The sequence below is a fragment of the Macrotis lagotis genome, chromosome 6 (assembly GCF_037893015.1).
Source record: "Macrotis lagotis isolate mMagLag1 chromosome 6, bilby.v1.9.chrom.fasta, whole genome shotgun sequence".
NCBI lineage: Eukaryota > Metazoa > Chordata > Mammalia > Peramelemorphia > Peramelidae > Macrotis > Macrotis lagotis.
In genome coordinates, this window is record NC_133663.1 from 57,566,269 (window position 1) to 57,593,524 (window position 27,256).

The window sequence follows — 27,256 nt, forward strand, 5'->3', positions numbered from 1 at the left end:
AGTAAGCACATACCTTGCTTCTAATGTACCCCAATTCTAGTCAATCTTCTTATATGTATTGAGTAAAGGTTTCAGTTTCCCCAAGCAGTTAGTGTTAATCCAGGTAGAGTTATCCATGCTCACCCCAGTCCTGAATGGAATCAATAAAGATTCCTCCTCACCCTCTCCTTTTAGGAAAAAAAAAAGGACACCTCCAATGAAAAAAAAGGTAGATGTAGCTATGACCTCTCTGTTAGCAATATGATGTATCACAGATTACAAAGAAAAACTTTCTCTTTTCCATTTTCAATCTGATATAGTAATTTCTTGTTTGCTCATTTTCTATTTGCTGCCTTAAAATGGGTTATCCTGCTATGAAACTTTATTCATCAGAGATTTATAAATCTAAAATCAAAATGAATCTCAAAGGACATCTGGTCTAAGTCACTCATTTTACAGAGGAGGAAAATGAGGCCCAGGGAAGCTATATGATTTGCTCAATGTAGTTCAAGGAGTAAGGATCAGAGGTGTGATTTGAATCAAGGTTCTTTGATGCTAGACTCAATTTTCTAAAATTCAAAATAAGCTCTGAACTCTGTCAGATGGTAAATTGATTTAACTAATATTTCTTAATGCAATGAACTCCAAAGTAAGGGCCATATGCCCAAAGACAACCATAGCCTAACTCCAAAGAGAGTGTGGTCAACCAATGTGAGGGTAAGAAAATAGGCCATATGTCATCCTTTCCATAAAAGCTAATCAAGAGTCCATCTCCAACACAACTGGACCATTCTTTTCATCCATTATTATTTAATACTTCCTTACTCCAGCCTTCCATTACTGGGCTCCATTGACAGAATACATGATAAAAAAAAAACCATATCACATAAGTAAGACATTATTTTAAGCTAAGAAAAAAATATATCATCTTCCCATGTTTTGTAGGACTCTTTCTAATATCAAGCATATCCAAATTTTCATTTTAATTGTATCAGTCTCTTAACTCAGAAATATCCAAACATATTGGATAAATATGACCCTACTTATGCTATAGGAATATGAAATTTCTTTTTTGTTTGTTTTTGCTAGTTTCTTAAAATCATTACTTGGAGCACAACTGCACATTTTATATTTTATTTTGTTAGGCTTTGAATTTGGAATATGGTAGTTGACAAGAGAAACAAAATTGAATATGAAGAGCCTTGGGCATTATAGGAACATTCAATTCCTGGTTCATTTGACCATGCCGAGACAATGATCATTCTTCCTGATCCGCAAATCAACATATGATTTGGAACTTCTTCTAAAGATAAGAAATGAACATTTCACAATTTGCTCTGAGAGATGGAATTCAGAATCTTAGACAAGAAAACATGATGTGACCCTTCCCCTGCCCTTCTCTACTGAGCTCCTCTGAATGATGATGAAAAGCCATATTGAACATCCAGAAAGTACAGAACAAAACTTGCTTAAAATTAAAGCTTCATTTTCAGTGGCTTCTTTTGAAGATTGAAGGATAGAAAACATTTGAAGAATTTTAGATTATTTATATAAAAAATATTTTAGCCTCTGATTACAACTGGAGTAAAAATAGAGTGAAATATTTGCTATGATTACTAAAATACTACAGGTAAATTGAATTTTCACTTTTTTTATCAGGTAGGTAACAATTTCACCTTGTGGTAAACCATTAAAAAATCAGGAATTAAATTAATTTTTACCAATAATGATAAAATATGAATAAAATATGATACTATAGTTATAAATATATAAAACACTGATCAAAGGGGATTGGAATCTATGTCTGAAGAAGTTTATAAAGTGTAGTGGAGACCTGGAACCGAAAAAGACCAGAACAGAGTTGGTCTATTAAAGCTCAGAGTGACTCCAGGGATGGAGTTCCCTCATTGAGCTAGGAAAGAGTGAATGAACATAGAACAAGAAGTAGTTTGGACTAATGATAGTTGGAGTCACACACCAGTATAGGGGAAAACTTCTAGTATCAAGCTAATTTTCAAAAATAAAATTTTGTCTTGTAGTTTTAATCAAGAGTTTTGTCTCCTGGAAAATATTTCCAGGAGAGTTTTCTTCTGATGCCTTGCTATACCAAGGCTATTCCTTGCTATACCATTGCTTTACCAAGTGAGCTTGAGCTCTGGAAAATTTCCCATGAGGAAATATTCCATTAATGGGACATGATGTCTATCCTCTGAGGAACCAACCTAATCACATTTGGAGAGCTTCAACACTAGAAAGTAAGCAAACAGGTGGCAAATTCTCTTAGACATGGGAACTCTTTATACTGTCCCCTGAGGCATGAGTCCCATAAGTTCACATAATTTAGAGTTGAAAGAACCCTCAGATATCACATACCTCAAGTCTCTCCCTTTAAAGATTAAGAAACTGAGAGAGAAGTTTAATGACTTTTTTAAACAGTCTACAGATCAGGATTCAAAACAAGGCTTTTAGCTTGAAATTAAATTTTATTTCTGTTATCCTTAGGCTACCAATTACATTAGTATAGGGATTACCCAAGCAAATAAATTCAGATACTCTTAAAGTGAATAGAAACAAGTATTTGAAAGGAGTTTGGTTTCCAAGTGCTTGTGGTTAATGGTCAGTGATCAGCAATGATTCAACACTTTTATAAACTTTGTAGAAGGTGATAATTTATATAGATTAATCAAACTTCTCATGTCCTCTCAGACCAATGCTAAATTGTGACAAAAGCAAGTGTAAGCTGAAATAAAAGTTTGTAAATGATATAACATAGACAAGACTATACCAACATAGACCTGGTAGAGAGTTAAATACATCCAGGTTCAAGAATAGTTCAGTAAATTTAGTCCAAAGCTAAGTTAAAAAAATTTTCCTTCCCCAGTACCCATATGCAGCAAAGTTTAAGACCAAAACAATCCAAATTGTGATTTCAACATCATGGAATTGCCTTTGATGTGTTTGACAATTCTTCCTTAATTTCTTTTTTTTTCATACACTGGAAAACAGCAATGAAAACTAGAATAATAATGTAGAACTCCCTCTAATTTAATTCTCCTAATTCCACTTGCACTGACAGAGTGAGTCCTCAGAGGTAGACTCTAGCTTCCCTTTTGTAACCCTGAGGGATTGGAGTTTTTAATACTTTCACTTAAAAGCCCCCATCATGTGTTCTCCATTACCAATCAACCAATATAACTCATTTCGGTTTTAGAAAAGAGAATAAACAAGAACAATAGTTATAAAACATTACTCTTCCTACCCCCAATGCCAAGGTACACTCTCCTTTTGCACATAAAGTGGCAGACTGTGCCACTGATGCCAACTGTGAATTGCCATTGTCCCCTGATGGTTCAGCTGGCTCTGCTAGCCATTTCTACACCCCCTTTCAAAATATACATGAAAGAAACAGAGGCAACATGAATTTGTAGACCTATTGATAATATTTAATTCTATTACTGGCTAGATTTTCTCCCTAATAAAAAGTCTCCAAATAGTATTTTGCCCTGACCCTTGATATGCAGATTGGACAATTCCATGAGGATGAGGGGGATCTCATACTCTGATTTTGGTTTTTGAGAGAAAGTCAAATGGCAAGCCTTTATTATTAATTATTATGATTATTATTCAGTAATCATTTATAATTAATAAAATGATGGTTAATTATCCAGAAATTATGTCTTTCCAACTTCTCATACAACACAAAACCCTCACTCAAGCTTCAGCAAGGAGCATAGATTCTGATACCTGACTGGTAGAACAGGAGCAAGATGGGGAAAATACAGGACAAAACTAACAACGGAACACTTCTACCTTTACTACAGCTACCAATTCCCCAAATTTTCATTCTTCCTTTTTAAAAGATTTGTTCTTTTAAAGAGAAGTAAGATGTTAATCCCCAAAAGAGTTTAAAAATAAATCATAGAGTTTAAGGAATTAATGAAATACATGTTTAATTTAATGCTGCTTCCCAGAGATCCAACCATGGCATCAGGGATATCTTTAGTTCCCAACAGCAAACTCAACACTTAAGCTGTGTTCACTCTTCAGCAGTGGAGACAGGTGGCACAGAAGCATCCAGATTTTTTCATCTGGTTCCCTACTTTGTAATCAACAAATTTTATCAAGAAGGTAAAACGTTGGATGGAGTTTTGTTCAGTCATTTTTCAGTCATATCTGATTCTTCATGACACCATTTGGGATTTTTCTTGGAAGGGATACTGGAGTGGTTTGTCATTTCCATCTCCAGCTCTTTTGATGAATGAGGAAACTGAGGCAAAGTGGAATTAAATAACTTGTCCAGGGCCACATAACTAATAAATATTTGAGGCCAGATTTGAATTCAAGAAGATAACTCTTATGAAGGGGTTATCAGTATTTATAACTGAACTGGCTGTGAGATCAGTATATTTATATGGAATCTTAGAGGAGTATCAGTCAGCATTGGAGGATGGAGAGGAAAATAGGTAGAGAATGTAGAGTCAAATTTTATTTTTTGGCAAAGGAAAACAAGTATAGCTGCCCATAAATTAAATGAATGGCCTAATATAGTGGTACACTTCCCATTACTGGAAGTCTTCAAGAAGAGAATGGATGAACATTTGTTAGGGATCTTGTAGATGAAATATCTGTTCAGAGGTGAATGGAACTAATTGTCTCCTTAGGTCTCTTCTAGCTCTGAGGGTAGGATTTTGCCTGGTTCAATTCAACAAGCATTTATTGCACAAAGAGCTTTATCAGATATTATTGGCAAATATTATTGGCAAATTATTGGTAAAAAAACAAATTAGTAAATTGGTAAATTTTGAATCTGTGCCAAATAGTAAAAAATGACATGGAGACTTGATGAATACCCAGATCATGCTATTTGAAGAAAAAAGATTTTATACTATTTTGTAATGGTGATGGTTTAGATGCTCTAAATTGACTAGATATATTGATCCAATTATCTGGAAAATTGCTTAGGTTCCCAATTATCTTAGTCTTCATAGATCATGCCTGAAATTACTTTACTAGTGAAGAAAGAGTATTTCTTCAGGATTGTTTAAAGAAATGAAAAATAAACCTTCTCTAAGCTACCACCTCACACCTCTCAGATTGGCCAATATGACCAGAAAAGAAAATGGCCAATGTTGGAAGGGATATGGGAGAAATCTGGGACACCAATGCATTGTTGGTGGAGCTGTTAACTGATCCAACCTTTTTGGAGAGCAATATGGAATTATGCCCAAAGGTCTGTAACAATGCGCAGACCCTTTGATCCAGCTACCACTGGGTCTGTATCCTGAAGAGATCAAGAAAAAAGGAAAAACATAATATACAAAAATATTTATAGCAGCTCTGTTTGTGGTGGAAATTGAGGGGATGCCCATACAGTGGAGAATGGCTGAACAAATTGTGGTACATGTATGTGATGGAACACTATTGTTCTATAAGATACATGTATGTGATGGAACACTATTGTTCTATAAGAAATCATGAGTGCTGGGATTTCAGAACAGCTTGGGAAGACTTGCATGAATTGATGCTGAGTGAGATGAGTAGAACCAGAGAACCCTGTACACACTAACAACAATATAGGGGTGATGATCAACCTTGATGGACTTTTTCATTTCCATGGCACAGCAATCAAAGGCTTTTTTGCTTTTGTAAGCCAATGGGTTTAAGTGACTTGCCCAATGTCACACAGCTAGGTAATTATTAAGTGTCTGAGACTGGATGTGAACTCAGGTCCTCCTCACCCCCGGAGCAGTGCTCTATCCAAGTGCACCACCAAGCTTCCCCTAAAGACATTTTAAAAGAATTGTGATGGAAAATACCATCCATATCCAGAGAAGGAACTGTGGAGTTTAATGAAAACCAAAGCTTATTATCTTTAATTTTAAAAAGTTATTTTGTGTGTTATCTCTTTTTTTTCTTTCTAAGGTTTTCTTTCATTTTTGGATCTGATTCTTCTCTAACAACATGTTCAGTATTGATTTACACTTAGTATAATTATAAATATAGAGCTTATATCAGACTGCTTTCTGTCAGGGGGTGGGGGAGGGAAGGAAAGGAGGGAGAAAATTGTAAAACTCAAAACCTTGCAAAAAATGATAGATAATAACTACCATTGTATGCAGTTGGAAAAACAAATAAATGAAATATTTAATAAAAAAGAAAGAGGATTTGTGAATTACCTATTTGATTATTAGAAACAGTGTAATCTTTGTAAATTAATATATTAACAAAGTAACATTCATACAAATGATTTACAAAAACTCCCAAGTGGGGCTGATTTCAAAAGATATTCCCAATTTTTTCTGATAATATTATTGGAAAAAATCTATATCAAATTACTTATATAGATGATATCTGTATATATGTTGATCACCAAGATTCAGAATAGGTGAAGCTAAACTAACTTCATTTTTTTAATGACACCATTATACTGGTTGATCAAAGGAATTCCCATTGATAGCATGCCTGGATTTTAGCTAGGCTTTTGTCAAAGTCTCTCATGATGACATTACAGACAAGAGGCAGACATGTAGGCTAGACAGACTTTCATGAAAGCAAATTCATGATTTGTCAGATGACTGGATTCAACTGTCAAATCAATTAGATTAATGGATTTTAGTTATTCTAGCCTTGGTTCTAAATTGAAATCATTTTAGAGCCAGATTCTATCATTCAGTATGCTAACTATCCCTTTCAGTTTTGTTTAATTTGAAAATCACTATGCTGTCTATTCTTTAACCAAAATGATATTTAATAAAAGTTCTGAACAAATCAAAACAAAAAACCAAAAGAAATAGATACCTGGGGTACCAGCACTAAACATTTCTCTATAAACACATTAATCCACAAATAACCACTCTTTATTAATTCAAATAATAATGAAAACATATAAATATTGTATCATGCAGTTTACATTTCTTTTTCTTCTCCACTATGGTACCCTGAAAGGCTTTTCAAATGCCTTCCTGAAGAGAAATTCAAATGTACTCTGTCTATGGCATCTCCTTGATCTAGCAATGAATGCACCCTATCATAAAACAAATAAATAAACTTCATCTGGCATGACTTGCTTTTGATGGACACATGCTGAATACCACTTTCATTTCTAAACATTAATATACGATCCCTATAAAAACAAGTTCTAGGATTTTGGCAGAAATCACAATCAAGTTCAGTAACCAATAGTTTCCAGTTCTTAAAATCAGGACATTTGATTGTCTCTAGTTAAATGACTTTTTTTCTCATTGTCTGCAAATTTTCAACAATCCCAAACAGCAAGCAGCTCAGAAAACCACAAGGATTTTATGTTGAGTATACTAAGATGCAATTGAGGTATACCAAAGTTTTGAATTTTTTGAAAAAAGGTAGATTTATCATGTCTTCCTTTTTTTATTGATTTAAGTGAGAGAAACAAAGGAACAGAGAGGAGAGAGAAAATAGAACTGCTAATCCTCATTGATCAGCCATTGCTGATTGCCAAGCAGATTGCCAAGAGTGGCAGCAAGAAAGAGACATCAGACAGAGACAGAAGGACAGACAGGAGAGACAGAGAAAACCTATGTAGATGACAGAGAGGTAGGTAGACAGGCAGGCAGGTAGATAGCTAGCTAGCTAGATGGATGGATAGATGAATGGATAGATGGATGGATAGATGATGGATCAATGGATGGATGATAGGTACAGGAGAGAGAGAGAGACAGAGAGAGAAAGAGAGAGAGAGAGAGAGAGAGAGAGAGAGAGAGAGAGAGAGAGAGAGAGAGAGAGAGAGAGAGAGAGAGAGAGAGAGAGAGAGAGAGAGAGAGAGAGAGAAAGAGAGAGAGAATAGGACCTATAAATCCATAGGCATAGGGAGATAAATGAGGATTAACAGTTCTTTTGTAATTATAAGACTGAGAAAATTGCCTGGGACACCTAAAGGTTAAATGATTAAAAACCCAGAATCATACAATTATCTCTGAGAAGTAGTATTTGAACCCGTTTTTCTGATTACAAGGTTGACCAAGCTATGCACAATGCTATCTTATAAATTTACACACACACACACACACACACACACACACACACACACACACACACACACATGTTTGTGTGCAATATAGATTATATATATATATATATATGCATATAAATAAATAAATTTCTTGACAGTTTCCATCTCCTGTGGGTCAATTTCACTAAATTTGAGGTTATAGAATCCCCTCTGTCCTTTATCTGAGTTCTTTGAAATAAGTTTTTAAATCTAGATTATAGGTCAGAGTATGTCCAGATTTTCTATTGTCAGCTAACAAAAATTTCCTCCCAAGATTCTCATTACTTCTACCTCAGTGACAAACTCCTCATTATTTGTCAGAACACTAGTTGTCTATTTCTTTATGAGCAGAAAAAAATTGAATCCTTTTTACATATGATACCTTTTCAAATATTTGAAGACAGTATGTGACCCTGTCTTTTAGTCAAAATGGGTCTGCTTCCATCTTAGGTTTGGATCTTATCAAAGTCAATGTGAAAATCTGAATAAGTGGTCTGAAATTAATTTGAAAAGAAAACATTTTAGCTCAATGGGAGACAAGTTTAACATAAAACACTTCAATAAATATTTGGTGCTTTTCAGCATATAAATAAATATCAACTTGAGTAAAATACCATCAACTTACTGCTGAGTCTTTCTAGATATAATTGAATAGAGATTTTTAAAGTTATAATATTTAATAAACAAAGCATCATAATTACCACATTACTATTTTACATATATATTCATATATGAAAAATTAAAGGATATGTTAACTTAATTTGGAGGAATTTATCAAGTTCCTCACACAATTTTTCTACCTCATCTTCTACAACAGATGCTAGTGAATAGGCTATAATTATCTTCATACATGCTTATCAGTAGTACTGTAATACAAACATGGAGCAATGTTTCCTGTTTCATCAGATATATGATTAGAAGCAATTTTTTCCAATTCCTTACTTGCTTATTCAAGAGATCCAGTGAACAAATAGCATCTTACTATTTAGACGCACCTCACTTTTATGTTGTTTTCATTTAGAGAAAGAATGTCAGAATATGGTTCTGTTTCTCCTGTAATACAGCCATTTATTTATCTCCAGTCAGGGTCTCACTAATTAGAGAACTAATAACTAAGTTTCTGTCTCCCTCTCCCACAAATTTATCAATATCAAGAAAATTTCCTTGAAAGATCTAAATATGGAGAACTCTGTTGGACAACTCTGAAATTTTTAAAATCAATTCATATCCCTGAGTTCAAATCCAGCTTTGGATACTTACTAGCTGCGGGACCCTGGGTCAGTTACTTAACCCTGTTTGCCTCAGTTTCCTCATCTGTAAAATGAACTAGAGAAAGAAATGGCAAACCATTCCAGGTTCTTTGCCAAGAAAACCCCAACAGGGTTACGAAGAGTCCATTATGACTAAACAACCACAACAGCATTTTCCCTGAAATTTTTGTGTTGTCATAATATGTAGTTAGTTAAGCACTTGTGAAAATGTGAGTAAAAAAGAAAGACTGAATTCGAATGCAGCACTGAGAAATAATATTAAATATGGAATCAGGAAATTTGAGTACAAATCTTGTCTCTGATAAACACTGTCAGTGTGTGTGTGTGTGTGTGTGTGTGTGTGTGTGTGTGTGTGTGTGTGTGTGTGTGTGTGTGTGGCAAATGGTTTAATCTCCCAGTGCATCGGGCAACTCTAAAAGTATATTAAGTGGGGACAGCTAGGTGGCACAGTGGATAAAGCACCAGCCTTGGAGTAAGGAGTACCTGAGTTCAAATCTGGCCTCAGACACTTAATAATTACCTAGCTGTGTGGCCTTGGGCAAGCCATTTAACCTCATTGCCTTGCAAAAAAAACAAACAAAAAACTAAAACTAAAAGTATATTAAGTGGAGAAAACAGGTTTTGAACTGCATTAGTAAAGAAAGTTTTTTTTTTTATAAGAAGTTTCCTATACTGATGAAATGATGCTGCCGTTGCTGCCAATGTTAACGATGATAATAATGATGACTTGAATTTATATAGCATTTTAGTGTTTGTGAAGAGCTTTAAAATTATTCTTTCTTTTGATCCTGACAACCACTCCAGGAGATAGGTGAAATTATTAACCCTATTTCACAGATGAGGAAACTAAAGCAGGAAGAGGCTAAAAGACTTGCCCAGTTCCATGGCTATTAAGAGTCTGAAACTGAATTTGAATTCAATTCTTCCAACAAAATTCCTGCACCATACACAAACACATACATATGCATATATCCACATGCCTGTTGGGAGGAAAATGTTTTTCAAATATTTAATCATTACATAAATATTAGTTACATTAACATTTTAATGTCTTCTTCTCCAAAGCAATCTTTGGAAATACTGATTTCAAAGCCAGAGTGCAAAAATTCTATATTGAAGTCTTGTTTTATTTTGTTTGTTTGTAGTTATACTTTGTTTTCTATTTTAGGGGAATAACTATAATGTAGTGAAATTGGGGGAGGAGGAAGGAAGAGGAAGGGAATAAACAGAACTGATCTCCTAACAAGTAACCTTGCCGTAGAATACAGGACAACCTTGTGACATGACAAAGTTAATGCATGTATGTATGTATATAAATCCCCAATTCAATTGGTATTATTTAAGAACATCTAATATATTTTTAAATTGCATTGACCAAGTACCAAAGTCTAGATTTGGAAATACATTAGCAGGCTTCTTTGAGCTAGTTGAAAAAACAAAATCTTGCTTTTAAAACTTCAAGAATCAGCAGCTTGATATCCATCAAACTGAATAATCCTGCCCTTATGCTTACACAACCAGATGGCTACATTGTTAGAAGCTGCTGAAAAAAAGGCATTTATTTGCTTTTCTTCTATTATAAGTCACAAGTCTGCACTTTGGTCATTTTGAAAACTCAAAAGCCTAACATTTCTTAGAGCAATTTGGCATTTTACTTTTTATTAAAAAAAAACTCCCTAGGGATTAGTTTGACTTGTCTCCAGTGCACAGTATTCAAAAGAACACATTTTTATAGTAGGTTTTAACTGGTTTCCTCCCCCCAAAAAAGATGACTAGTACACAGTTTCACTGTGATAAGATGCCAATTCTTATTCTTTTATAGCAATGGTGATGACTTATACAACAACCTTCATCAAATTTAAATAAATAACTCTCTCTAAAATGTGCTCTAATTAATCAACATCAAATCAGGAACGTAATTATAAAGCACCTAGTATATTCTAAGCCCAGAGGTGGGATCTCATTGATGGATTTCTGCTTTCTGAGGGTTGGATGTCTTACTTCCCAGTCTCTGACCACTATGCACAAATTGGTAATGAGTTAAAGGAATGGCATCTAAGCAGCAAATCCATCCTTTGAAATTCATGATGTAACAAAAATAAGTTTCTTTATTAAAATAAACTACAGCAAACTTTAATCATCTAAGTATATCATTACTTAGAACAATCTTTAACAAACTCCTTAGCTATATAGGATCACAGATTTAGAATTGGAAGGGATCTTGGAAGTCATCTGGTCCAAATTAATCATTTTACAGATGAGGAAGGGAAGAGAAGGGAAAATAAATGAGAGGGGAAGAGGTAAAGGGGAAAGGAAAGGAAAAAGGAGATGAGAAGAATAAAAGATAGTATTAAAAAGCAAAATAGGACAGAATAGGGGAGGAGTTTTCCTAGATATAGGAGTTCCCTAGATATATGGGAACAACTACCATATTTAACTGACCATTTTGAGGAGAACATTGGAAGAAATCCTACTTTTGACTCTCCTTGTAAGGAAAAACTTCAGCTGGAAAACATCTACTGCATTTCTTCAAAAACAAAAGATGAAACAAAACTGGAAAAATGAAAAGGGACCTATACTATCAGGTTGATACATGTAACTATTAATAATAGGGGTAGAAATTAATTTGGACTATCACCAACTACCCAATGTGGTTTGGGTAGTTGTCAAAAAACCTTAAAGTGAGATCTACAGTCCTTTCTAATAGAATTTCATTGAAAAGTATTAATAGCAATATTGTTTAAATAGTTTAATTGGAGCAATGTTGTACAGAGGACAGCATAAAGATTTCAAAAGTTAGAAACAGCCCCAGCCTTGGGACTTGGAGTTAGAGGAGTAAATCTCAGTTTTGACATTCACTAGTCATGTGAACTTGAACAAATAAATTACTTCATCTTTGGCCTCAGATTTATTTTGTTTTGTTTTGTTTTAACTTAAAAAATAAGTGATTGCGCTAGATGGTCACTAGTTCTCTTCTAGTTTTAAACTATTATTGTTACCATATTTCTACACACTTCCCACTAATCACTTTTTTGTGATTACATTTCCTTTTCTAGACACTCATATACTATCCCTTTAGTAATAGAGTCTATAATTTTGTCAGAAGTGTCAGAAGTCAAAATCAAGTTCACTACCCAAGTTTGCAGATTCAGTTCTTCATCTTTTAACTGTGCTTTCTTCCATATTTTTCATTTAAGTCAGAACCTAAATTTCCTTTACATTCACATCAGTTTTCTTTTATTTTTAGGGGGTTTTTTTGCAAGGCAAATGGGGTTAAGTGGCTTGCCCAAGACCACACAGCTAGGTAATTATTAAGTGCCTGAGAATGGATTTGAACCCAGGTACTCCTGACTCCAAGGCCGGTGCTCTATCCACTACGCCACCTATCCACCCCCACATCAGTTTTCTTAGACAAGTTTCCTTTTGCTTCCAACTCCCCCTTTTCTTCATTCAAAATATTTTTCTTTATGCATTCAGAACATCATTTTTGAGAGCTTTCTCACACTTTCTCACACACAGTTAACTTCCTCGAGAGAACATGAGTCTACAAGTCTTACCTGTAGACTTTTGGAACCTATCAAAATCAGCTCTCAAAACATGAAAGTTCATACTAGGTGGTATCATGATTTCCTCTCTCCTCACAGAAATTCTGTAGCTCCTTGCTGGGGCCTGAGTTGTACCTACTCATAATTCACGTGGGTAATATACAATGTTGTTGCAAGAAAAAATCTGCAAAACACAATATTAGGGTGAGGTATTGTTATGGTGAAGTAAGTGAATACTGAATGAGAGTTTTCTAGCTATGTGTATTTGTAAATAAAAACAGCCTTTCCTTATTTAAATCTATTTCAATTATTGCTTTTTCATACCTAACAGCAAACATTTGTCATCCAACAGCAGTAAGTAATATTTTACAGAAAGCAGAAATATATTTTTCACCTAGTCAATAAAAGAAGTAACAATGCAAAAATATGATCTCAATTAATCATAAATATTACTTAGGATGTTATATAAATATAGGATTGCTTATGGGCACTTCACAGTTTGTATAAATTTCCATGAGATTAACTTTTTCAAAAATATATTATTCAGGGGCGGCTAGGTGGCACAGTGGATAGAGCACCGGCCCTGGAGTCAGTAGTACCTGAGTTCAAATCTGGCCTCAGACACTTAATAATTACCTAGCTGTGTGGCCTTGGGCAAGCCACTTAACCCTATTTGCCTCACAAAAGAAAAAAAAAACTAAAAAAAAACCCATATTATTTAATACGTCCACACCAAAATCTAAATGGGGTCTATTTTCCCTTTGTTTTATTAATTCAATTAAATTTCTTTCTCAAATAGGCAATGATGACAAAATATCTGCATTTGTGTGATTTAAAATAGTTTTTTTTTCCTCCTTATTGGTAGGGAAAAGATCCAGACTTTGTCTTTCATTGCTGTAGTGAATTCCAAGATTTTCTCAGAATCACAAAGCAAATATGGGAAAGAAACAAAACTTAAGGGCAGCTAGGTGGCCTAGTGGATAAAGCACCGGCCTTGGAGTCAGGAGTACCTGGGTTCAAATCCAATCTCAGACACTTAATAATTACCTAGCTGTGTGGCCTCCTTGGGCAAGCCACTTAACCCCATTGCCTTGCAAAAAAAACCTAAAAAAAAAAACTTAAACCCATGTATTCCTGAGTCTCTCTATCTTGCATCCCAACAACAACGTTATATTGAATACACACTCACACAGACATACACACACAAACCCTTTCATTAAATCCTAGTTTTGCTTAGGCTGGCTGTTTCTAAGGATGACATAAATGAATACACATATGCAGATACAAAATGCAATTCAGCATAGGAGGATAAGTGAGGCCTCGGCTGAATGCTGACACCGCTATTCTAATCACAAAATGAATTACAGTTCTTTTTGATACTTCTCAATGAATTCATGATCCATGTGACCAGTACCATTTTAGCTCTGACCAATCACTGGGTACTTATTAACTGGACAGATTTTCCCACATGCTTACTGTGGTTCCTATACATTCTCCTAAAAGTCTTAATGGAATAGTAATAGGGCTGAGACACTGCTGTGATTCACTAGCTAGCAAAAAGAAGCAATTATCTCAGCATTCTCTCTGTCTACCATTATTTCTGATGACACAACGGTCACCTCCAACAGAGCATTTCCAATTCTTTGAATAAAAATAGACATCTTTGTATTATATCAGTTTCTCCACCAATGGGTATCAAAACCCTACAGCTAGCTAAAAGCCTTCATTAGCTACTACAGCTAAATGAACACGATAAAATATGTCACCCATTGGCAATTAGCTGATAATCTCTGCACTAGGATAGATTGGTCCTTCTCAGATGATTGCTGCACAGTGGACCTCTGAGCTTCCCAAAGAATTGCCAGCTTCAGAGGATCCTCTAAAGTTTGAACAACAAATAGTCCAAGAAGTTATTGTCATATTCACAATGAACTATTGATGAGGTTTAAGTAAAGAAAAATTCAATATGAAGGTGTGGAAGGGGAGGAGGGTAAACAAAGTCCACAGAATATATCCTCTCCCAGGTTTTTAAAGAAAAGGTAGCATATTCTTATAAATCCATGCTGAGTTGTGCATTAGATAGACAAATAATACTCCCACTATGCCTTTGTATGCCCAGAACCAGAGTGCCAAGTCTGAATAAAACCTATTAAATGAATATTTAGAAGAGGAAAAACAATGCTCCACAAAGCATAAATTCAATACCCTAAATTCAGAATCGAAAAAAATTTCAAATCACCCAAAACCACTAATAACAAGCATCCATTTTGTGAGTTCACAATAATAACAACTTATTTGTGCTCTTACAGAGCATCTTAAAGCTAAACAAAATTTTCCTTGCAAAAACTCTGAGAAATATATAACATTATGATCTCGATTTTACACATGAGGAATACAAAGCACAGAAAGGTTGAGCTGCAGTGCTTCACAAGTGGCACTAAGACTTAGCCTTAGATTTTCTGACTTTGGATCATTTTTCCACCAGTGCCTTACTGGATTAGCTTTTCCATCTAACAGACAAATATTTATCCTTTGCATGTGGAGATTAATTTTTGCTTAATGCCTAAATCTTATGCTAACATTCTAAAGGGTCCAAAAAGAGGGAAAATGCTAATTATGAAATCCATCAGGTATCATGACTATTTGGCTTTACTAAGCCCTAGAAAGCATCTCTTCTAGACATTTTGTTTCTTCAAATCTGGAAATGAAAACATATCTGAAACTGAGAGGTTGATAGGTAATAGGCTGAAGTTCATGGAAAGTTTAAATAACTGGTTCAGCAGTTCTCAAAGTGTCCAAGGGCTCTAGGGGTCCAGAGCCCACAAGGTCAAAATTATTTGGGACAGTTAATTGGTAGAGTAGATGGAATGCAGGGTCTGGAGTCAGGAATATATATCCTCATTCAAATCCAGCTCCAGATACTTATTAACTGTGTAACCCCAGACTAGTAACTTAAACCATTATTTGCCTCAGTTTCCTCATCTGTAAAAAAGGTAATAATAATAATAATAATAATAATAATAATAATAGTATCTACTTTCCATGGTTGTTGTAAAGATAAAAACTGTAATAATTTTAAAAATACTTAATGCAATGTCTGGTCTATATAAATTATTAATTATCATCAACATCATTATTATTTTTATAACACAACAAAGGCATCATTTGTCTATTAAAATACCTTTCTCCTTTCTAATTACATATTTCTATAAGGCTGAGTTTTATTCATATATTTCAATCAAAACTACAAATCACTACAGATGGAGTATAGAAGTAGATATGAGGACCCAAATGTCTTCTATTAAGGCAGACGTTAAAGAAATTTCCAAAAATATGCAAATCTATGCTACCCTACTAACTAAATTTTCTTCAATTTGGAAATATATTTATTTTCATGTAAATGTTATTTATGTTAACATATAATTTGTTTTATTGTAATCCTCAATAAATATATAAATGTATTTAAATTCTATCAATAGAACTCACATGAGTACAAGTTCTTTGGAGTGCTCACTAATTTTTAAGAATATAAATGGAATATTAAGATTTTTTTAAAAAAATATTCAGAACTGCTGATCTTCTGTGTTTCTTTTATTTCATCTCCCCATTAATTTCTACACTGTTGCAGAAAATGCAACCAATTTCCTCAAAGCCCAGAAAGAGCCTTTCCCCTCCCCCTTTCACAGCACTCAAGGGATTAAAATAGATTCTGTCCAAAACATCAGTGCCTCTTTAGAAGATTAACCTCCTGTCCAAGAAAAAGATGCCCCTTCCTCACCCCCTTTTCTCTTGGAAACAGAAATAATAAATCATTTTTCTTATAGGACGTAGAAAATAAATACAGAATAAACCTTTCCAATGAGATAAGCACAGGGTCAGGTTAATGTTAAAAATGGTCCCCAGTCATTCCTAAGTCACAAGGCCGATTCTCAGTAATCACACTGAGCATAATCATCTGCACAGTTTTAAGCCTTCTTATGTCATGAGCCCCTGAATCATCACCCCATATGTTCATGATAATAGAATAATCACCAGCTCAAAGGGCAGTGAGAAAAGTACTAGATTTAGTATCAGTAGGCCTAGGTTCAAATTTCCGGTTCTCTTTCTTATTCCATGAGATCTTGGGAAAGTTCCTATCTGGGTCTCATTTACTGTATGAATATGAGACTGGATGATTTCTAATATCCTTTCAAGTTCTAAACCTCTGATCCTATTTTAACATCTTGTTATAACAATTAGTTCTTTTGAAGTCAAAGGTCAAGTCTCTGAGGTCCCCATGATTGGCTTCTGGGCTGCTTTAGGGAATTTAGACAAAAAGGTACAAGAACAAGCAAAACCATTTGAACTTCCATTTAAAGAAATTTCTACTATTTAGCCAGAAGTTGGACTCTCTGTCCTTGCATTTATAGCTATCTCTAGCTAACCCCTCACCTCCTAGTGACTGAAACAAAACTGGTGACTGAAAAGATCTGGGTAATAATGCATTACTATCATGTCTGTAGATAAAGAAGCTAGGAGGGGGAACTGGATAAAGAGAAAGTCTTTCTTTTTTTTGGAAATCTTCTCTATCCTTGAAGACATGGGTCTAAGTAATAGCTCCAACACAGGTTTTCTGATCTAAGAGGCCTATAGAGTGAAGGTCTTCCATCAATTTTTTCCTTCCTTTTCTCAGTTCAGCCCTACTTTATCTTTGTACTGGATCATCCTGGGCAGCCAGTTCTCTCTAGTTAAACTCTGGATATCCCTTCTTCCTATCCACTGACAGATCCTTAAAATTTCTCTCCTCCATATTCTACTCTCCATCATCTACTGTATCTTACTATTTTGCACTGGTCTGACATTTTATCATGGATCTAAGTTTTTCAGCTAATCTAAAATAAATATTCTACCTGTACCAGTTTTTCAAGAGATCTGTTCTCAAATTCTTAAGGTACTATCATCATATCATATACTTTAATTAGGATGTGGATGGCTTTATTGATTTACTGAGTTGGCATCAGCTTCTGGGCAAATAAGTCTTCAATTGCCTATTCTCAAGAATTGTTGGGTCCTCAACTACTTTCTTCAATCACTCACTCTTCTCTGTTCTCTCTGTTTGTCTGTCTCTGTCTCTCTCTGCCTCTGTCACTCTGTCACTCTGTCTCTATCTCTGTCTCTCTCATTCTCTCTCCCATCTACGTAGACATATATACATACATATATTTACATATATACCTAGATGGTGATGTTGACATTTATCTATATCCCTATTCAATTCTACAAAGACTGGCTCCCACATATCCCTAATCTGACTCACACCACTGACTAAATACTTTTTCTGAGATGTCAAACCTGTATGTTAAACTCACATTAATACACATAAAAGTGTAATGCAAAAGTGTATATTTTTAAAGGGAGGGTAGGGAAGGGAGTAGTCAACTAGAAGACATTAATGTCTTATTTCCTAGCACGCTGTGAGTTTCTTCACAAATCTGAATGGCAGTTATGGAATCTCTGGAACTCACCTGACAAGTGTAATAGGGAGGCTAGATGACCTTTCAACATCTCTTTCTTATGGTATTCATATTTACTTTCCCATTGAGGGCCCATGAAAAAGAGTTGTTTTTTTTTCCAGAAGCATTGAACTCAAGAGGACCTCCCACCAGTGAACTTGTCTATCTCTGAAGATCGTATCACTAAAGAAGCAACTTTCTCTCTTTTATATAAGTCCCTCCCAAAACTATGTGTTTTGCTAATAATCACATATCTTCTCTAATCAAGAAATTCTGTTTCTCAGGGATATGAGTAACTCATTTGCTTATTAAGAATGCCCAAGGAATTTCTGCAGAAACAGCACTGGCCTAGGGGACAGGATCCTAGATCCTATCATTTCCTAGGTGGACCTACCATATCACCTCTCTGGTTTCCTCATTTCCAAATTGATATAATTATACCAATAGAAATAATAACTATATTTCCAACCACATGAAATTCCAAAATAAGATATTATAAGTATGATTTGAAAATTTCTGTGCCTTAAAGAAAAATATGTGTCAATAGATTTTAAAGGATCTGACCCTATTTCTATATATATGTGCAACTCCTAAATTTCTTTTCTCTTTCATTGTGTAGGTGTGTTTTGTGAACCTGGATGTCACCAAAGAAAACTGCAGCAATGAGCACCTGCGACAGGTAAATCTATAAGCTCTCAGAGTCTGGGAGTATTCCAAATTTATTTGCTTTTTCTTAAGTGCTACAGATTCCAGAAGACTTTTGATTAAAATGATCGTATCACAATTCATTTTCCTGCTGTTCTTTTCCTTTCAAGCACTCATGAAGTTCCTCTTTCCTAAGATTTCTCCATTTCCCAAACTGTCCATCTCCTTCTTGCAGTTCCTGGTAGAATAAAATTGATATTCAGGAATAACTTATCTTTCATCTGCCTTCTGATATGTTTTTTGGGAATAAAAGTATTTGTTAGTCATGATTTGGCCAAACTCCTTCATTGAGGACTCTTTGAAGGAGAGAAAATGCAAACACACACACACACATACACACACACACAGGCACTACCTATTCAGAGCTGTTTGCTTGGTTTTTTAATGCAGTTTATATGTAAATCAATAAAGCAACAAGTAAATTATCAGTTCTCCATCGCTGATGATACTGTTGCCACAAAGAAAATAAGCTGACACTTTAAACAATTACATTGATGCTCTCTCACTAGAGGGTTGGCAGAATGCTGGAATGAGCAAAATTTTGTTTGACTCTCTCTTTTCACTTTTGTACTTCTCCTCAAAATGTAGCTGGAAAAAAACCAGGCCAAAAAAAAAAAAAAAGACAGGCAACAATAGGGCCTGGTTACCTTACAGTCTAGATCATCAGCCCTTGAACAGTTTCCACAGGTGGCTTATTGCCATACAGCTTCTTTCTTCTAGCAAACTCTGTTAGTCCTTTACATGGCTGTAATAAAGTCCATTTTCATATGACATCTTGCTAAGTATCAAATTCACTAAGAGCATCAGAAACAATCAATAGAGACATGAGATAAAGAAGCATTTTCTTCAGATGCAGAGAGGAAAGGATGTCACTTTGAATGGTTATCTCAAATCTCATGTTCTGGAACCTCAAGTCAATGGGCTTTTGTTGATCTATTTGCCACTTGTCTTAGGCTATAAGAATTCATTAAATCTACATGCTTAGTTTGATTTTCTCACTTCTAGGGTTTTGCCAATTTTCCAATTCCTTCATAGTCTTCATTAGGATAAGGTCCTATATCTGTCCAGGGCACCGCCATTCTCCCAAGCTACCAAGTTCACAAGTCTATGAGTATCACTGACACCCCCCCAAACTAACCCCACATATTCAGTCAGTTGTCATCTTTTCCTATCTAGCTATCTCATCTCCATCTCCTTCTCTCCCCACAACTACCACCATGGTTCAAGCCCTTATCACCTCTCACTCAGACTCCTATTTTGTCCTCCTACCTCAAGTCTGGCCAAACCATCCATCCATCATACAACCAAGTGGTTTGCAATAAATTCTGACAGCTCCCTTGGTTCACATCTGAACTCTTCAGTTTACCATTTAAAGGCATTCACAATCTGATTCTAACTCATCTTTCCAACCTTAAACACTCCCCTTCACCCAAGCTATAGTTTCAGCATATTGGTATCATTGCCATCCCTCATAAATGACACCTCATCTCCCTTTGCCCTTGTCCATCATGCTTGCCATGTTCTCCCTTTCAGCTCCAGAAATTTCTGATCTACTTTGGGATTCATCTCATGCTAATGCAGGAGAACATTCCTGATTCCTCTTGGCTGTCTGTGTCTTCACCTTCCCAAACACACATATATAGACCACAGTTGCCTTCTCTGACTGATGTGTGTGTGTGTGTGTGTGTGTGTGTGTGTGTGTGTGTGTGTGTGATCTGTCAGAATGTAAGATCTTTGAGGGTAGAAACTTCCAGTTTATATTTGGATCCTCCGCTCCTAGCACACTACTTCCAACAGAGTTGGCACCAAACAAATCCTTTTTGATTGAGTGGTTGAAAAAAGCTGGGAGACTTTTAGTCTTAATGGAATCATGATGAAAAATAAAGTTTGCAGTCTCTCTCCCAACAAAAGAAGGTATTGATTACTCTCCCAGAGAGAAATATTTATTCTCCATATCTAGCAATCATTTTTACATAAAGAATCAGACACAAACTGCTTCAGAAATCAGATACAAATTTCCACCTAGCCACTTAAACACTATATTGGGGATAGACTGCTAGACCTGGAATCAGAAAAAACTGAATTCAAATTGAATCTCCAACAGTTTCTACCTCTGTGGCCCTGGACAAGTTATTTAATCTCACCTTAGTTTGGATCTGTAAAATGAAGATAATAACAGCACCTCCCTAACAGGGTTATTGTGAGGATCATATAAGATTACATATGTACACTAGCTTGCAAATCTTAAAAGTATCATATAAATGCTATCTATGTATTTTTTAAAAATAAATTTAAAATCTGGACATTGTATTTAAAAAATTCAATGATCTTTGACCTGGAAAAAGATTTTAAAGGCCATCATTAGGGCAATATGTTCTATTTTCTCCAGTTTTACAGTGAGGAGTTTTTTTCCTAAGTCTAACTGGAATGCCTAGACTTTAATTCAAAGCTATTTCTATTTCTTCTAGCCTCAGTAGATTCCAAAGATTCATATGCTTGTGTGTGTGTGTGTGTGTGTGTGTGTGTGTGTGTGTGTGTGTGTGTGTGACTTTTACAAAGAGAGCAACTTTGGGATATTGGGATCAAGGGAAAGGGACATAATTTAACTGAAATTATTTTGGTTGAATAAGTCATTAAATGACTGACCTTATTTAAATAACTGAAATACTATAACCCTGAACTAAATTAAAATTCTCACTTTACAGAAGTTGGTCAATGTATCACCAGATCTCCCAAAACTTATCAATTCTATGAATGTCCAACAACCAAAAGAAAATGAAATTGTCCTTCTGAGTGGATTATCTTCAGGAAACCTCCATGCTGATTTTGAAGTTTCTAAGGTAAGAGTGATAAAAATCATCCTGGTGAGGAGGGAAGGAAAGTGATGGAATCTGTTTTTTGCAGATTAAGTCTAAAATCAGAGCTTACCTTATCCCAGTTCCTCCAACATGAGCTGAAAAAGGTACATGTGAGTAGTACCAAAAATATCAAAGCTAATTTTTAAAAACAGGCTTAGACACAAAAGCAGATCATAAGTGAAAGATGAGATCAAAGAAGTTTCATCTGTCTTATAGAATAATGTTCATTTATATTCATACTGCAATGCTCATCATTTGTAGAGGAAGAATATTAAACGAAGACTAAATGTAAGGTAAATTACTTGATCCCATGCAGAAAATGATTGTTAAGTCAGTAACCTCTGATTCTCAGCCACTAATCACTAGGAGAGGATGAAGGGGGGGGGAGTACCCTGAAATAGCAGAAAAGTTCATCATTATTGGCTTTGTTTATTTTTACACTTGCAAACCTTCAAACTCAACATTTTAAAGTCTATGAATAATTGGTAGATTTCCCCAATGGGGGTCCAGATTTTTGTCCAATTCAGAGAGATTAGGGACCATTTCTTAAAATGTTGAAAATGGTAACTTTAAGGATTATATTCAATGAAAATCTGCTATAAAACATCTCAAACTGGAGAAATTGAGTCCCAGGAATTATATTGCTAATTGGTGGAGATTTTGTAGAAGTCAAAAATCATAGGACTAAAAGGGATGTTAGATGTCATTTAGCTAAACCCTCAGTTTTATGCAGTACTATTGTCTACAACATCTCCAAAAGGGTCTTCCAGACTCTATAAACATTTCAAATGATGTAGAATTTGCTTAGTGTATTTAAGCTGCTCTTAAAAATCCTAGTTGCCTTCAAAGTTCAGCTCCAGGACCACCTCCTAAAGAAGGTCTATCCTAAGCCCCCATCTCCCCCTCCCACCCCATCCCCACCTAGAGTTGCTAGGGCTGTCCCTTAACAGAATTGACTATATATCTATTTTGTTGATATTTTATATTACTTTTTGGTGCACATTACACTACTTTCAGCAGAATGTGAACTTCTTGAAGGAAGTGATTGCTTCTTTTTGTAAGCCTTTTCTTAGTTTTTAGGCTATTTTTTAGTGCTTGCCTAGAGCAGATATGCAGTATAGCAGATAGAGCACTGGGCTTCAACTCCTCTTCCTGAGCTCAAATCCAGTCTCAGTTATTTACTGGCTGTGTGACCCTGGGCAAGTCACTCAATTTTCCTTGCCTCACTTTCCTCAGATATAAAATGAGATGGAGAAAGAAATGGTAAACTATTCTAGTATCACTGCCATGAAAACCCCAAATAAGGTCACAAAGAATTGGAAAGATTCGCATGAATTGATACTGAGTAACAGAACTAGAACATTAATAGTCATAGTAACAACAATATGAGGTGGTGATCAACCATGAAGGACTTATTCATTTCAGCAGAATAATAATCAAAGACATTTTAAAATACTTATGATGGAAAATATGATCCATATCTAGAGAAGAAACTGTGAAGTTTAAATGAAGACCAAAGTCTATTATCTTCAATTTTTATGTATTATGTCATTTTTCCTCTCTCTACTGTTTTCTTTCATTTGGATCTGATTCTTCTTTCACAACACATTCAATATTGATCTATATTCAGTATGGTTATAAATAGAGAGCTTATATCAGATTGCTTTCTGTTGGGCAGGGGAGAGGGAGAAAAATTATAAAACTCAAAATTTTGCAAAAAAATGAATGATTGGTAAAAACAAAAAAAATTTTTGAAATTCTCAAAAGACTTTTAAGATGCAGTACAAAGTGGTAATGATGCATTTTATAAGATGTTGACAAAATCAAGCTTAGAATAATAGATATTTCAAAAACCCCACACTGCAATTTGAACAACCAAAAATTAAAAAACTGCTCCCCCAAAAAGCAAAAACAAAAACAAAACACAACAAGACACCAATGTCTTGAATTATTTTTCTTTCGTTTCCCTATATTTCTCATTTCCAGAGGAGTTCTCATTTATGTGGGAAAAAATGAGTAGGTTGTTAGGACCAGCCCCAGGCAAAAATTATGCAGTAGGCAAAAGTTGTCTTCTTTGATTCCCTCCTACTGTTGTTATTAGGGTTTTTTTTTTTTTTTTTTAACATTCTGCACTCTTCTTCTCAAACTCCATGCCCCCTACTGGATTCTCAATTTTTGCATGTATCAGCCCCCTTAATAATTATGGCTTCCCCCAACAGCAGTATATCTAGGATAAGTGTATAAATTCAAGTCTTCTTTTACTCCTTTCCTTATATATAAGTATAGCTTGTCTGACACCAGTGATGCATTCCAAGAAAATATCATATGGGAAGAGGCACCATGTACAAAGTGCTAGGGTTTAGAATTAGAAATATTAAACCTGAGTTCAAATATTTGTTCATGTCACTTCATTTGCAACCATGGGCAGGTCACAAACTCTTTGGATCTCCCGTCCTCATCTTTAAAATGGACAGGAAGAGGAGAGAAGGGTGTACTAGATAATAACTAAGGTCATCTCAGATCTAAATCTAAAAATCTGTGTTTCTAGTGGGATGATGTGACTTTCTTGTGAAATTGCAATCAAGTTTGGAAACAATATAGTAACAAAATTACTGCAAAGTGATATTGGCTGGGGAACCCTGGATACATTTTGAGAAAGACTAATAAATTGAAGTTTCCAGAAAAGTAGGTAAAATGTAGGTAAAGGGTCTTGAGATAATCCCATAGCATTTGAAGTATAACTGGGATGTTTTTGTTTAGAGAAGACATGGGAAGTGTTTTGGAGGAATTGAAGCACTATCCCATGAAAGAGGGATTGGTTTTGTTTTTCCTCCTTGGCACAGTAGCACAGAAATAGAAATGATAGGTAAGTGGTTCCAAGATGCAAAAGTTGGCTTCAGATAAGGAAAACTTCTTAATAATGAACCAAGTGGAAGAATGGATGAATTATCTGAGTGGACAAGGTACTCAGACAAATGCTGGATGAACACTTATTGGGAATGATAATGAAAAATATGAAATAACAATAATAATAACATTTATGGAGCACTTTACCACAAATCACTTTACTGATGCTTTCCCACTTGATCCTTACAACATGCCTATGAGGTACATACCATCATAATTTCTGTTTTTAAGGATAAGGAAATTAAAACTAAGAGAGTTTAAGTAACTTTCTCAATCAGTGTCTTAGGCAGAATTTGAATTCAGATCTTTTCTGACCTCAAGTCTAGCATGCAACATACTATGCCACCTACCTTCATGGCAGATGCTGTACAAGTGAACCCAAAGAAAAGATAGAAGGACTTTGCACCACCCTTGGAGACTGCATGGCATCTACAAAAATAGTTAAAGTTCCTTAATCCAAAATAGTTTTCTTAGTCCTGCCATATAGAATCAGAGAATATGTGTTTAAATTTCAGTTCTGATCTTTGCTACCTCTATAACACTGAGCAAGACATTAAACTTTGATGAACCTCTTTCCTTACTGACAAAATGAAAAGATTTCACCTCTAAAATCTCAACCAATTAAATCTAAGATTCTATGATCCTAGAATCACATTCTGTGAACATTTTGAGAAAATATTGATTTTAACTTTGATTCTATCAATAATGAAATTCATATCCATTAAAAAAATTAGGAGTCAGTTCAAGAATTTCAGGATTAATAATTTAGGAACATTTTAACCATTTTAATTATTCCTAATGAAAAAAGATAAGCTAAGGATTTTTTCCTAATTAAATATAGTAAACATTAATTATTTGCCTACTAACAGATTTGATTAGTGATCATTTTCACAAATTTTGAGTCAATGAAAATTCTTTTTTTTTTCAAAATTTTTTTGTTTTTCAATTATTAATAGATTATATGGCAGCATGCTAACAGACTGATAATGCAAAATGGGTAGGAATTCATTCTCCAGTAGTATTTATTTGCATTGGAGATTTCTTTGAAGACTTCCTTTTCCTTTCTTAGATCATTAGCGAATTACAATGTGCCTCCTTCATGTGATTTTTTTTCATCTTTGAGAGAACTTCATTACTCATTTGAAAAATTCCAACTGACATCCAAGAGCCCCTTGCCAAACTGATATTAAGTTAGTCTGACTCTACAGCTGTATGTGTCTATCTTTAATTAATCACACTTCACCAAGGAGAGTTTGATTAAAAAGTAAAAAGTTTAGTAAAAGATTATGATAAATATTTGGGGTACAGCTCTTCATGTTTACTTTAGGATCATTAATTAGCTGCTAACACATTTTTCCCATTCTCCTCTTCCTGAAGGATTCTCCTCATCTTCTATGCCTTACATTATGCTTCAGCACTCCTTTTTAGCTCATTGTTCACCTTATATATTTACATCCACCCAAAATCCCCCAAGGGATTTACTCAATTTTGAGTTAGAGGAGATAATTCTGCCTTCTGTTAGATTGTAGACCAAATTAGTTGGGTCTAATTAATCATTAGTGATACAAATGAGAGACAAATTGGAGAGGAGAGAAAGGGAAGAGAAAAAAAGGTGTCAGTCACAAATCTAATGGGTATTTTCAGCAAAGCTGTAATACGTCCTGGTAAAGATGATGAAGTTGTGGCCATTTGCATAACTTCCTAATCCCAGGGTTCATAGAATAATTTTGTCTCAGATGGCAATAGAAATTAGTATTCTTATAAGTTCATCAAAGGATAAGGGTACAAACTGGAGGAAGATAATCATGGAGAGTTATTCTACCTTTGACTTCAGGAACTGCGACGCGTTTCTGTACATTAGTGATAAAGAGATGAATCTCTGCCTGTCAAATACTTTGAAAATGAAAAACATTCATTAACTGGTTGTTAAGTAGACACCACTGAGCCTTGTGCAGCTTTAAAGGAACAGTTAGAAAGTTCATCAGCCACAATTTTTGCCCATGGAATTGAACAAGGTCAACACACCCACCCAGGAATCACACTCATGACTTTAGCCTCATTAATATCATATTCTACCCAAATGAACTAACTACTTCAGATGAATAATGAGGGTCTTTCAGAAAGGCATGACTTAACTTCCAGGAGACTCCTATAAATGGAAGTCTATTATCCCTAGCACAATAATAATGTTTAATTTCAAATAAACCAATAATTTTCCTTAGTGTCATTAAAGTAGATGCAAAAAATGCAAAAGTGAAAGAAGCTGGAATTTTATTCCAATTAAATGCAGAAACAAATTGACATACCACTGACTGTTTCCCTTATACTAAATCATATTTCTGGCATTTTGTCATCCCAAGCTTCCTTCTTGATCAATTAGATCATCCGTATCACTATAAAGGATATGGCCAATTTCCAAACCAAAGTTTTACTCTTCCTCCCAAACTCTGCCAAAGTGATCTATGAATGGATG

General features: G+C 34.9%; 1 protein-coding gene and 1 long non-coding RNA gene across 7 annotated transcripts in view; one reads left to right on the forward strand and one right to left on the reverse strand.

Moving 5' to 3' along the window:
• Positions 1-27,256, forward strand: part of SPHKAP (SPHK1 interactor, AKAP domain containing) — a 154,527-nt gene that overhangs the window by 104,957 nt on the left and 22,314 nt on the right. For all 6 annotated transcript variants that reach the window (XM_074191213.1, XM_074191212.1, XM_074191211.1 and 3 more), the window contains 2 exons: positions 18,933-18,992; positions 21,724-21,858. In XM_074191213.1, coding sequence (XP_074047314.1) covers positions 18,933-18,992; positions 21,724-21,858 — 195 coding nt within the window. The remainder of the gene's footprint in view (positions 1-18,932; positions 18,993-21,723; positions 21,859-27,256) is intronic.
• On the reverse strand, positions 18,888-27,002 carry LOC141490864 (uncharacterized). The gene is made up of 3 exons (XR_012469377.1): positions 26,606-27,002; positions 25,134-25,212; positions 18,888-19,196 (listed from the first exon to the last, which is right to left on the reverse strand). It is a non-coding gene; the product is annotated as an uncharacterized LOC141490864 (long non-coding RNA).